This window comes from Bactrocera latifrons, unplaced genomic scaffold (assembly GCF_001853355.1).
Source record: "Bactrocera latifrons isolate USDA-ARS-PBARC rearing strain unplaced genomic scaffold, ASM185335v1 scaffold_272, whole genome shotgun sequence".
Taxonomy (NCBI): Eukaryota; Metazoa; Arthropoda; class Insecta; order Diptera; family Tephritidae; genus Bactrocera; species Bactrocera latifrons.
The window spans coordinates 972-15,107 of NW_017536319.1; the positions used below are offsets into that span (position 1 = coordinate 972).

A 14,136-nucleotide genomic window follows, 5' to 3' on the forward strand; every position below is an offset into this window, starting at 1 on the left:
AAAAAATCGAATTAATTAAAGATATTGTGAAATGTATGGAGGAAGTTATACAAATTGATTCAGACGATAGTGAAGATCTGTTATATAACCTTTGTTTTAATTTTGCATTATAAATAAAATGTATTCCTTAATTGAAAGAACTGATTAATATATGTGACAGAGTGGCCCAAATACCAAATACAATGGGTTAAAGTAAAGAGTTGACAATGAGTTAAAGTAAAGTGAAAGAGAATTAGCAAAAACCTCGCACAGAATTGCGCAACCCAAGTTGCTCGTGTGAATGCAATTGGCAACAGCAAAATAGAATCGCCCGAGAATCAGCAACAAAAGTTGCTTCGTGTAATAGCCGACTAAGCTGTGTATGATGAAACGCAAATCGCTTAGTAGTACTAGAGGCAAATCTTACTTTACATGATAAGCAAATGCCAATAACAAAAAGAATAGCAACTAAATGGAGAGATTCGGCAAGTTTAATTATTTTGGCGAAGAATGGAAACACAAAAGATTTTGGTTGCGATTACCGAGTAAATATAGACAAATTTTAATTTTATTATATTCTACAAAAACAAATTCCAGGTGTTATTATTTAATCGTGCTGAAAAGTCAACATTCTATCCTAACTCTGCCGTTTTTCCTGGAGGAGTACATGAAAAAGGTGACGCTTCACCATTGTGGCTCAGTTATATCAAAAGCTTTGGCCAAAAAACAAACCTAAATTTATTTCAATGTAATTCACCGCGGCCTGCTATATTTACTAATCAACTGAATGGTCAAATTCAAAGGTAAACATTAATGCGTTTAAAACTGTCTTGGTTTAATATGGTTTTATTTGATAATCAGAGAGTTTTCATTGCGTATAACTGCTGTACGAGAAACATTTGAGGAGACTGGAATACTTCTTTGTAAAAAACATTTTTCTGGTGTAAAGGAATTGTCCAATAATTATAGCCACAGTTTTGAAGACTTTGACCGACCATTTTGGCAGCATCTAGTACATAAGGACCATACCCAGTTTTTTACACTCTGTAAGGTCTTAGAAGTGATCCCAGATTTATGGTCGTTATTTGAATGGACAGCATGGCTCACACCAGCAACATTTAAAAAGAGGTGATAAGGTCTATATTTAATAACAGCATTCAAACAAATGGTATCCCCAGCGCTTGTTAATACCTCTTTTACGGTTTTTAATTCCACTCTTTTATTAAAAAGCAGAGCAATTTCAGATCAGTAATATCATTTTTAGGTATTAGAAACACCAACTATTTTCAGTCGAAGTGTCATTGTATTGCCAACTTAAGGGGTGATTATTTTGACTATTTGACCTTCTGAAATCTAAGCGAATAACCAAAATGATTGGCACCATTCCCATTACTTTGGCGGATGGCTAAATAAAAACCGAATTTCCGTATAAATGGGGTATGTGCGGATAGGGCAGCTTCTCCAGAGGAGGAATATCCAAAAATAATATAAAAATTACTTATACTTTTTAAAATTTTCACGATTAAAAGTTTAAAAATATGCACTAATAACATATGGTATTTCTCCATCTTCCATTAAATTTATCCACACTTTTCACTCTATATTTAATATACAGTGTAAATATTGAAATAAGTTCAAATTTTAATTATTTTTTTTTTAATATTAATACCCAACGATTACCCTCCTCCCGCCCAACCGACGCGCGGGGCGCAATCGGCGAACGAGCAGAATTAGCCGAGTCACAAAAGGAAAGAGAGTTTTAAGCGTAGCGATCTTAAGCTGCTCAGTTACAGAAACAAAAATTTCAAAAGCCAAAATTAAGAATTAGATTAAAGTTTATAAAGTTTAATCGTTACTTGTTAAGAGTAGATGAAATATTTTTTTTTAATGGTAAAGAGAGAATCTGTTAGATCAAATGTGCTGGAATGAGAATTGAAATCGTGACATATACGGAGGAATGGTTCGTTTAACTCGAAATTTGTTCTAGAAAAATGTAAAAGAAAATGTTTAAATTGCCTGGTAGAGCGAGCGGGAACGTTAAAATTAATATCAGACAAGAGAGATGGGCTACAGACTGACCCATTGATGAGTTTTACAAGAAATATTATACCAAGCATTTCCCTACGACTAGCGAGTGTAGGGAGAATCCCAATGCAAATGATTTAAGGCAAAAAGTAAAAATTGTTTTTGAACGGACTCTATTTTCTCAGAACGAACTAGATAACAGGGGTTCCATACAACGGAAGCGTAATCTAATATAGGCCTCACCAAAGATGTAAAAAGAATTTTCGTGGTAAGCGGATCTCTAAATTCTTTAGACCAACGTTTAACAAAACTTAGAGCACCTTTAGCTTTAAAAACCATGGAAGATGTGTGAAGATTAAAATTGAGTTTGGGGTTCATAGTTACTCCCAAGTCAACAAAACTKCATACTTGCTCCAACCKWAAGTTTTGTATTACGTATGAAGTAGGGTCTACAGATCTACGTGAAAAGCACATCATTTTACATTTTTTAAGATTCAATGGCAAGTCATTTCTATCACACCAAGAAACTAGTTATTTAAATCTGTTTGCAACTGACATCTTTTACTATTTGAGGTGAATGATTTAAAAAATTTTACATCGKCAGCATATAATAAAACGTTTGAAAACTTAACAACAGATGATATGTCGTTAATAAATAACAAGAACAGAATTGGACCAAGATGGCTACCTTGAGGAACACCTGAAGGAACATTGATTATGTCGGAAAGAGTATCGTTAAATATGACTTGTTGAATTCTATTACTAAGATAAGAAGCAACCCATTTTAGAAATATTGGTTGAAAACCAAGAAGATCAAGTTTATTCAAAAGAATTGAGTGGCTTACTTTATCAAAAGATTTACTAAAATCTGTGTATATAACATCAGTATTCTTATTCTCCCTAAAGCCCGTTGATACATGTGATACAAATTCAAGCAAGTTATTGTGGATTTCCCTTTTTGAAAACCGTGCTGAGAACAAGAAAATAGTGGACGGATCCGGAGCATAGATTAGCTCTAAGAACTTACCAAACTCGTTCGAGATTAAATTAATGTGGTTAAGACCAAACTCCGACATTTTATCTAAGAACTCGTTAAAACATAAGCGAGTACTAATAGGAATGGTGTAGTCATCAATAGATTTCCATGATACGGGCGGTAAATTGAAATCGCCCAAAACAATCATGGAATCAGTATTATTGGCCATTGAGAAAACATTATTTATTAATGAAGCATGCTGCATATGTCCGAGTGAGGCGGTATATAAGACAAAGTTAAGTAGATATAGCCACTATTAGCGCAAATACGAATGCACCTAAATTATATGAAGTCTGCATGCGAAACATCGACTTCTTCAGATGGAATTGAAGAATGAACAGCAAACAAGACACCTCCTCCTTTCTTGTTCTGTCGGTCAAATCTAAAGATTTCAAATTCRCTATTGAATATTTCACTATCAAAAATGTGGGGTTTTAACCAAGTTTCTGTGAAATCAATGATTTTAAAATTATAATTAACGCTATTTGAATACAGATCGGAGAGTTTTCTATTAAGGCCTCTTACATTTTGATAATAAATACTCATTATTGCTAATCAGTTYTTTGCACCAACGGGTTTACTTGGCATTTTACTGACAACTGCAGGGGATTTAAAACGTTTATGCTCGAATTCGCGCACAAAGACCCCAGATGGCCAGAATGAGTTGTCAAGAGCCAATTGAAAATTGTCAGCGGATATGTCGATCTTGAAAGRTGAAATATCCCTGTCATATTTGAAATTAAATTTTCGGATGTCTGCATCTTCCGACTTTAGTTTAGACGAGATACAACTCTTTATGTCATCGGCGGTGGTATCCGCAGCAAGTCTTGAGATAAATATTAATTTTTTCCGCGGTATTACAATTAAACTTTTACTACCTGACTTACAGTTATTTGGAAGCGGATCCAGAGAAGGTTTTTGCTTACCATGCTCAGTAACAGCTTTCTCTGTATTCTGAGCATATGAGACTTTCTCTAGTTGTGGACAAGGGGAAGACAGATTTATGAGGTCAATATTGGGTGGAGGTATTCTTTTTAAGGAAGAAGCAGTGGTCTCTTCATCAGACGGACGTTTACGTTTATTGGAAGGGTTTGGATTCTCTTCCTGGTCATTTAGACATTTAAATGATTGAAACAATGTTTCATAATGCCTAAATTTATTTGTAAGGGTTTCAAGCTCCCGGCCAATCTCCTTGAAATTATTGCGCGCCGGCTTAAAAACTTTAAATAAATCAATTTCAGTTGGTCTGTATTTAATGCAAGACCAGCGCAAGCCCTTACTGTCAAGTTGTTCTCGACTTCATATCTTCCGTATGCCATCTTCTTTACAAATCTATATGGCCCGAAGAATTTTCCTTTAAGCCTCGGGTAAAAATAGCATCCTCGGATTTCGTTGATAAAATGGTGTCACTGGAAAGGCGACGTTCTCCAGATCACGAATATGTATATAAATAGTGGCCGCTGACTTATAGTTTTAAAGATATTTGCGTTTAAAGTTAAAAAATTTACAACTTTTAAATTGATATTTTATTTATTGTGAATAACTTTTTCACTTATATTATGCACTTTTCACTTACTAACACTTCACTTTGACGTTTTTGTATATAAAATTATTTAAAATTTATTGCAAATGAAGTTTTATTACAATTATTATGTTTTAGGTTAATTCACTGCATTTGCACAACAAGAATAGGGTTGCAAGTTTTATTACAATTATTATGTTTTAGGTTAATTCACTGCATTTGCACAACAAGAATAGGGTTGCATACTAGCAAAAAAATGGTATTGCCATATCTGCCTAGTTGTCAAGAAAAGAAAAGAATTTTTTTCTTTTCAATAAAATATCAATTTGAATAAATGAAAATATTTAAAAATCACTAACCACACTTGCTGATTGTTTCGCCAAATTTAAAAGTAAAAGCGAAGCAAAAAATGAAACAGTACTTAGTTGGAAAACTAACAGTACAATTGTTCCTAGAATTATTCCCGAGTTATAGCCTCCACGGTATTGCAACTTTTTATAATGTTCAGAGTTATTTCGCGTAGAACTCCCTTCTGCACTGGCGGCCTTCGGTCGCGCTTCAAAAAAAATAATCCTGGTCGATAGAAAACCGGGGTGTTCAGAGTTCTTTCGCGTCGAACTCCCTTCCGCACTGGAGGCCTTCGGTCGCGCTTCAAAAAAAATAATCCTGGTCGATCCAACACCGGAATGTTCAGAGTTCTTTCGCGTAGAACTCCCTTCTGCACTGGGGGCCTTCGGCCGCGCGTCAAAAAAAAAAAATAAAATCAAAAATAGTCCTGGCCGATCCAAAACCGGGGTGTTCAGAGTTCTTTCGCGTAGAACTCCCTTCTGTAACTTTTTGGTTATAAAAGATTGCTAAAGGTTTTTGGCGTTTTCCATTTATGTATTTGGGGTATAAAGTTTTTGCTTATTTTCTTTTGTTGACAACTAGGCAGGTATGGCAATACCATTTATTAACTAGTGTGCAACCCTATTCTTGTTGTGCAAATGCAGTGAATTTAACTGAAACAAAATAAGTGAAATAAAGCTTTATTTGCAATAAATACTAAAAAATTGATATACAAAAACGTTATAGTGAAGTGTTAGTAAGTGAAAAGTGCATAATATAAGKGAAAAAGTTATTCACAATAAACAAATTATCAATTTAAAAGTTGTAAATTTTTTAACTTTTAACGCAAGTATCTTTAAAACTATTAGTCAGCGGCAACTATATATATATATTTTCGTGATCTGGAGAACGTCACCTTTCCAATGATACATCGGTGATTGTCTGGTGCTTCTTGGCGGCGTGCTGTTGATTATTTGCTGCATACGATCCACGTGCTTATACCAGTTTCCAGAACTCTCGTTTCCCAACTTAGTTATCATCGGAATAATAATCTGGTGCATGCGCTCTACACGTCCGTTTGCTCGTGGCACTCCCGTAGCTATTAATAAATGCTGGATTTCCTCATCCTCCCAGTACTGTTTAAATAAATTCGACGTAAAGGTCGCGCCTCTGTCTGTTATGACACGTCTTTTATTTCCGAAAACCGCTACTCTTTTCTTTAATCATTCGACGACTGCATCAGCTCCAGTGTTCTTAGTTGCATATAGCCAAACGAACTTGGGGAATGCGTCCACCATCACAAGGATGTAGTTATATGCCTTCTTTGTCGACTAAAGCGACCCAACGTGATCGAGATGTAGTCTTCCCAAAGGTTTGTCCTCTTTACTAATGGGATTTAGAAAACCTTCTTTCTTTCCTGACATCGTATCGTTGACGATACACTCTACGCAACTTCTTACAACCTTTCTTGCTTTCCTATTTTAATTTGGTATATAAAATGTTTTTTCTACTGCTTCTTCCGTTTTCAGGGTGGAAAAGTGTCCTTGCCTATGTGCCATGTTGATGATTTCGTTTTCCATAACTGATGGAACTATTAGGAGTTCGCTTGTTGAATCCTTATACAGTACTCCATGTTTGATACAAAGCCTTCGTAATCGCCCTTCTCCAGAACTTTTGACACAGCTCGTAGCCAATCGTCCTCCTCCTGTGCTTGCTTCAGCCGGTGGATTAGGGAAACTTCTATTATGAGACAAGACACCATACTCAACGCATCTACATGTCGCATTTTTGAACCGTTTCTGTGTTCTGTCTCGTAGCAAAAGTCTTGTAGGAACATTGCCCAACGAGATACTCGTAATGGCACATCTCGTTTCCGCATCGTCATTGCGAATGCATTACAATCCGTTACTATCTTAAAACTTATCCCCAGCAAATATACTCTCCACTTCTTAAGTGCTTCTATAATCGCTAGTACCTCGAGTTCGTACGAATGGTACCTTTCCTCTGCTGGTTTTGTCTTCCGACTCATGTATTGAACTGGATGGAAGGCTTGGTCGTTGAAATCCTTCTGAAGTAGCACTGCTCCGTACCCGGACATACAAGCGTCTGTATGAACCTTGTATAACATTAGGACTGGTGCGCTGATCAATGTTGACTTCAACTTCTGGAATGCCTCCAACTGCTTGTCGCGCAAATCGAATTAAGCCTCTTTCCTGAGTAGATCCGACAACGGTTTGGGTATTACAGCATATCCATCGACAAATCTTCTAAAGTATGTCAATCCTAGGAATCTCTGCAAAGCCTTCTGGTCATGTGGCAATGGGAAATTCCTAGTCGTTTTCGGTTTTGCATCAGATGCTTTTGTCGAACCGTCTTCTATAACATAGTCTAGAAAGTGTATTTTACTTATAAGAAACTGACATTTGTCCCATTTCATCTGCAAACCATATTCTTCAGCTCTTAGAACTCGTTCTAAACTGTGTACGCCTTCAGTGCAATCCTTGGAGGGAATAACTAATAATCGTCCATGTAAGCCACCACAGTATCGTCTTGTATAAGATACTGCTGATATAAATCTTGAAAAGACTGCCGGTGAATTCGATATACCAAAAGGCACGTATTAGAATTCATATTGCCCGTTGTATGTAACGAATGCGGTGTACTTATTTGATGTAGGCTCCACTGGGACATGGAAAAATCCATTCCTAAGATGTCGTAAAAACATAAGCACCCTGTAACTTTTCGATAACATCGTCGATATTTGACATCGGGAAGTTATCGCGAACTATATTTGTGTTTAATCGCCGATAATCGCAACGCAAACGTTTGTTTCCATCTTTCTTCGAAACTAATACCACTGGTGACGCATAATTTGAATTACTGGGTTTAATGAGCCCATCCTTCAACCACTCCTCAACTTGTTCATCCACTTCCTGTCTATCGGTGTATGACATCCGTCTGGGAGTTTCATATACCTACTGGGGTGTCATCTGAAAGTAAGATCTTCATCTCTACTGGTGAATTCGAATTGCTGTAGGCTTATAATTCGCTACCATTCTTCTTACTATAGTTGCTTGATCTTTGTTGAGGTGTGAAAGATCGACTTCGCCCACAGATACCTTCTCCATTCCTGCGACCATATACAGGGTTCCAAACTCTTCACTCAGTTCAGCAATCCTGTTATAACCTTCAACAATTGGGTTGTTCCTAGCATCTGTGCCCATCTCCGCAGTCTCATGAACCAGCTTCGAACTCGCTTCTGAAATCCTGAACTCTCTCGGCTCCTTAGCCACAACAGCGCCCTCACTCTCATTATTTGCTTCTTCCAAAGCCCTTCTATCACGGATTTTCCTCCGATACTTCCTAACGGCTCCCATATACTGCTCCTCATCTTCATCACAAGGCTTGTGCCCACGTTTAATTTCACATCAGACTTCTTAGGATTCGCTGACCCAACACTGCAATCTTTCCTTACTGCTCCAGTATTCACCTCCCCCTTGCTCTGTGGCTTTTCCTCCACCTTCTTCTGCCTGAACTTGGCGCCATCTTCTGTAACGAACAAATCGACTTGTCTCAGAACGTTGTTACCAATCACGAGCGCATATTTGATGTCTCGCTCCACCATTACGAGAAATTTTACTTCCAACTTTATGTTGTCTATCTCGATGGATGTGGTAAAGCTACTTATTGTTGTAAGTTTGCTGGCACCGATACCCATCAACAGTCACTGTTCACTACTTAAGTCAACATCCAGACTAAGTATATTTAACGTATGGTGACGTATAATACATATGTCGCTACCTGTGTCGATTAATGCCGCAGATTTTCCATTTAAACTTACATCCTTAAAAATCAATCCACTCCGTTTCTCCGATTTCTCCTTCATCCGTCATATTATAGACGCTGTTTCGTTCCGGTTTAGGAGTTTTCCTTCCTGCCTCACAGTTAGCTGCACGATGATCCTCTTTACCGCAATTGTAACACGATGTCTTATTGCGTGGACAGCTTCCAGCAAGATGTGATGAATCCCCGCAGACAAAACATTTCCTGCTAAATGGAATTGCATTCTGGAAATCCTTGTTTGACGACGATGCTTTCCCCTGGTTCCCATTCACGGGTTGTGACTGGCAGTAACGAATCTTCTCGTATACCTTGATTTGCTCTTTCAAATCCTGTATAGTTTTCGCTTGGTATAGGTTGCTTGTGTTCGACCTTGAGTCCGGTATGCCTTCGATGAAATATTCTATTAGGCTTGAGTCATCTAGCCCTATCGGGTCCCGAATTCCATTAAAACGTATAAATGTTCTCGAAGATCTTTCCCATGTCGCTTCCGACGACTATGTAAAGTGTACTTCAATCGATGATAATGCTATACCAAATTCCTGCCGCAGCGTTAGTTTTTGTGAATTCCAACTGCTTATTCCCCTCTGGCTTCTTATGAAAAGCTTTGCCGCACCCTTCAACAATTGTTTTGCGTAGATGAATTTCTGCAGCTCGTTCCAATGCACGGCTGATGCGTTTGCCTCTTCAAGCCATTGTTCGAAACTTGGACGACTGTCTTGTAGTGTCGCTTTCCGTCCAATAGTCGATAGCCCTAAATCGAATAACCTTTCCTTCAGACCGTCAACAGTCAGCTCAAAAATTTCGTTACGGTTCATAATTTACAGTTTTGTACAAAGAATCGATAATATTTAAAAAAAAATTTTAATTTCAATGATAATATTTTCTTTTAGTTTGCGTTGCAATATTCACTTTTTCCGCGTACAATTTTAATAACTTTTTTGTTAAACGAATTTCATTACAATATTCGTTTTAACTTTTGCGCATAATGTTTTTAAAGAGAAATGTTTTCTATAAATCGAATTTTTAAAACGTATTTTCATCAATAAAAGTTTGTTGTGATATTTGCCACAACTTTTCACAAAATTTTCACAAAAATATTCAATAACTTATTTTACGTTATTCAAAAAATCTATAATTGTGTACCAAAAAGACTTAACTGTTTCTCCCTTTGAAATGTAACGCCACCTCCAACTATACTTTACCGTACTGTATATGCCCGCCCTTACTGACGCTGATGCTGCTGCTACTGCTGATGTTGATGTTGTTACTGCTACTGCTGCTACTACTGGTGTTGTTACCCCTACTCCTGCGTCTTCGCCGACCCTGCGCCTTCTTGCTAGCGCTCCTCGACAGCTAAGCTGTACCGCCCCTCCGTTATGCGGTTTGAGTACCGCAATTTTCGCACACCACGGACCACTTATAAGAATGAACGCGTTTAAAATGTATAAAGATTTTCAAATTGATCACGCAAAATCGTACTTTCCAATCCCGAAAATTTCACTTCTGGCACCACTTGTGGGATACTTTTTAAAAATTCACGCTTTCCATTTGTATTTGTAATATTTATTTTAAATATAAATCGGAAGTATTTCCTCTACTCTAATTGTACATACTATTAGTGTTTTACAAAAGTTTTATTATTTTATGTAACTTTATATGCACACATGCATGTGGAGTGGCTCGTGGTTGCCGGTGGTCTGTCCGTTTGTCTGACCTTCATTCGTCTTCGTACCTACTGTTTCGTTGTCATTCCAGTCCGTCCGCTGCTGTCACATTTATTACCTACGCAGTGTTGCATTTCTGTTTCAGTCTTATTGTCCGTTTACACAGTCCTACATGTATATGTATAACATGTGATTTATATTCAATAAACACAAATAATTAAAACTCTATGATAATATAGTATTATAAAATTTATATCATGTCGGGATGACTGAAGTACTTTAAAAAAATAACGCTGGTCGAGCGAATACCTGGGGTGACTGAAGTACTTTCGCGTAGTACACCTTTCTGCGTTGGCTGCCTTCGGCCGCGCTCTAAAAAATAACCCTGATCGAGCGAATACCCGGGGTGGCTGAAGTACTTTCGCGTAGTACGAATATATTTAGTGTTCGTTATAAAGTGGTTAAAGTGGTAATATTTTTTGGTTACCTTGCACTCATATTGAAACAAAATTTGAGTTTTCGTTATAAAATGGTTAAATTTTGATTATTATATCTGTCAGCGATTTCCATTTATTTTTTATAATACGATGGTTTGTATATTAGGTGACAATATATGTATATAATATTGTTATATAATATTATTATATAATATTACATATTTGTTTATTAAATTAAATAATGAACATATCCAAATGCATGGATGGAGGAATTTTTGGGCAAAAAGTAATTTCAGCGAATTTTCTTATTATCACATGGCAGCGCTCCATTTTGTCGTAATTTTGAGCACACAAATGCTGTTCACTACGAGTGTAAAATGTAATTTTTAAAATAAAGATTTCTTAGGTAAAAAACCTGCTAAAAGTGTAAAATGTGGATTTAGTTAAAAGTTTATGGTTTAATTTAATTTGAAGAGAAAAATGTGAATAAAGTTTCTTTAATGTGGTGAAATAGTTTCTCGAAATGTTCGAATTTTGGGAATTTTTGAACTTTAAGGTCGAATCAGGAGAACGTCCTTTTTCGCGGCGCCAAAGAAATCGGAGTTGTGCCAAATTATTTAATTCAGTTATTGTATTTACAATTAAAATGAAAGCACGATTCCGATTTCTTTAGCGGTCGGGTGAAAGCAACGAATTTCGGTATAAATGGGGTTTGTACGGATAAGGGAGCTTCTCCAGATGAGATTTTTTTCTAACACTTATATTTTTTAAAATATTCCGGCTTAAAATTCAAAAATTTTTTATTAATAACACTTAGTACTTCACAATGTTTCACTAATTTTTTTCACATTTTTCACTTTGTATATTTAAACATACACTCTAAATATTGAAATAAGTTAAATTTTTGCTTTTATTTTCTTATATTTTAGCTAAATTTATTAATTTAAAAATCACTTAGCATACTCATCGTTGAAAATATTAGATTGTTAACAATTATGGGGAAAACGAGCGTTGCCACATCTTTAACACCAAATATCTTGGATTTTCAACGATTTTTCTTTGTATTTCCGCGTGATTCTTTACTATTTTATATATAATAAAAAACATTTTCCAACATTTTTCAAGCTGTAATTGATTTGGGGGAAGCTTTAGTTTACCATCCCACGATTTCGGGGTTAAAAGTGATATGGTTGGATAGGGCTGATGCTCCCGATTAAGAAAATATATAATTGTTGCCGCTGCAAACTTATAGTTTTCGAGATATTTGCATTTAAAGTTGAAAATTTTGCAAACTTTATCTTGCAATTTCTCGATTTCTAGTAATTATTTATTTCATATTATGCACTTTTTATGCACTTACACTTCAGTACATTGTGTCTACATATTTTTTTAATAATTATTTGGTTATTTGTTTAAAATAAGCATTTTTTATTTAACACAATTTTCATTCCATGCACAATAACAAAAGTGTTCCTTGTTGACAGATAATAAGTGTTGCCATATTTACACATTTATCAAACGAATAACAATTAATATAAAAACTCAAACGCAGGAAATGAAATCTGAAATAAATTTTCCATTGTAATAAAAAAAGTTTTAAAGCTTATATGTATGTTTAATTGCATCTAATAATTTAACAAAAGGATCATGATGATTATTTGGAATATTTTATCTCTAAATATATTCAAAAATTATTAAAAAAACGTTTAATTACGCGCCACTGGCACTCGATGCGTTGAGTGTGGGTCCCGCCCTCGGACAGACAGTCGTATGCCTTCCAGCAATCAGTACATATGATACTGACTTTTGCCACGTGCTTCTCTAACAAAGGTATGAGCACCTCAGCAGATCTTACATTGCCGGACATACCTCCAGCCTAAGGTCGGCACTCCCATCCTCAACCATCCCAAGAACCCAGTGGCCCTCGACTCTCCGCCCTAAAATAAGAAAAAAATATTAATTATATAAAAAAAATTATATTGTTATTATTACCTTTGTTGTATTTTTTCTTCTCAAATTTGCTTTCATCAGTTTGAACAGTTTTAGCAGGGCCACCGGCTTCGCGGCAATAATTATACCAGTCACATATAGTAGCGCTAAATAAAACTGGTTCCCTGATAAAACTGATTTTCCTCACTTCCGCATGCGACCAATGAGATGCATACGCATACATTAGATAAAATACCTGCGGAAGTGGAATTTTCACATTGCTCGGTTCCGACAACCACCTTTCCGGCCTCGGAACGCCCCAACAGTGCTACTTTTACTTAATGACAGCGTCATTGGCACTTTATGAGTACGGCAAAGTTTAGATTTTAAAATCAAACCTTGTTCTTCGGCGAAGGAACTACATTTTTCTTTAGAATCAAATGTTTTGATTATTTTTAAAATATTCCACATTGATTTCACTTCCGACGCTTTGAGCACATTGGTTCGCTTTATGACACCTCGACTGGTTGACGCTCCGACACAATCTATTTAAATACCCTAAGTTATATTTTTATCAATTTAAAACTTATATTACTTACCTGATATGTATTTTACATTTTATATAGTTTAAATTTTTATTTATTGTATATTGTAATTAAAATACACCTTAACTTTTTTTATTATTATATATTTATATAGATTCTAAATTTTATGCACTTTAAATTTGTAACCTGGATTTATGTCTGTATCCAATCGCGTAATTCAAATGAAATGAATATTATTACAAAACGGGAAAAACGGTACATTGCCTAATTGTAACAATACCCGTTATAGAAAATGTAGTTTAAAAAGGGGAAACCTGGAATTGATAAATGTGAAGGTAATGACAAAACGGAAAACAAAAAGAACGGTACCTTGTTTAGTTGTAACAATATCCGTTATAGAAAATGTAGTTTAAAGAGGGTGATATACTCTATTTAAGATAACTTTTAGATTACCCTTGTGCATTGGCAGCCTTCGGCCCATCCAACACCAGCTTATTTTAAACAAATAACTAAATAATCACTGAAAAATAAATATGTAGAAACAATGTAATGAAATGTAAGTGCATAAAAAGTGCATATGTATGGAATAAATAATTACTAGAAATCGAGAAATTGCAAGATAAAATTTGCAAAATTTTCAATATTTTCTACATTTCTTCTTCTTCTTGATTGCCGTAGTCTAAGCGGTGAATGGTTATAGTCGAGTTAACAACAGCCAATTAGATATTCCAAGTGAAACCAGGTCCTTCTCCACTTGGTCCTTCCAACGGAGTGGAGGTCTTCCTCTTCCTCTGCTTTACCCGGCGGGTACTGCGTCGAATACTTTCAG

At 35.9% G+C, this 14,136-nt stretch overlaps 1 protein-coding gene across 1 annotated transcript in view; it reads left to right on the forward strand.

Annotated features, from left to right (window-relative positions):
* Positions 1-339: 339 nt before the first annotated feature.
* The window catches only part of LOC108969976 (nucleoside diphosphate-linked moiety X motif 19-like), an 18,475-nt gene continuing 4,678 nt past the window's right edge, over positions 340-14,136 (forward strand). Inside the window, exons 1-3 of the mRNA XM_018935035.1 lie at positions 340-524; positions 577-782; positions 841-1,107. Of these exons, the coding sequence (XP_018790580.1) occupies positions 423-524; positions 577-782; positions 841-1,107 (575 nt within the window). The 5' untranslated portion in view covers positions 340-422. The remainder of the gene's footprint in view (positions 525-576; positions 783-840; positions 1,108-14,136) is intronic.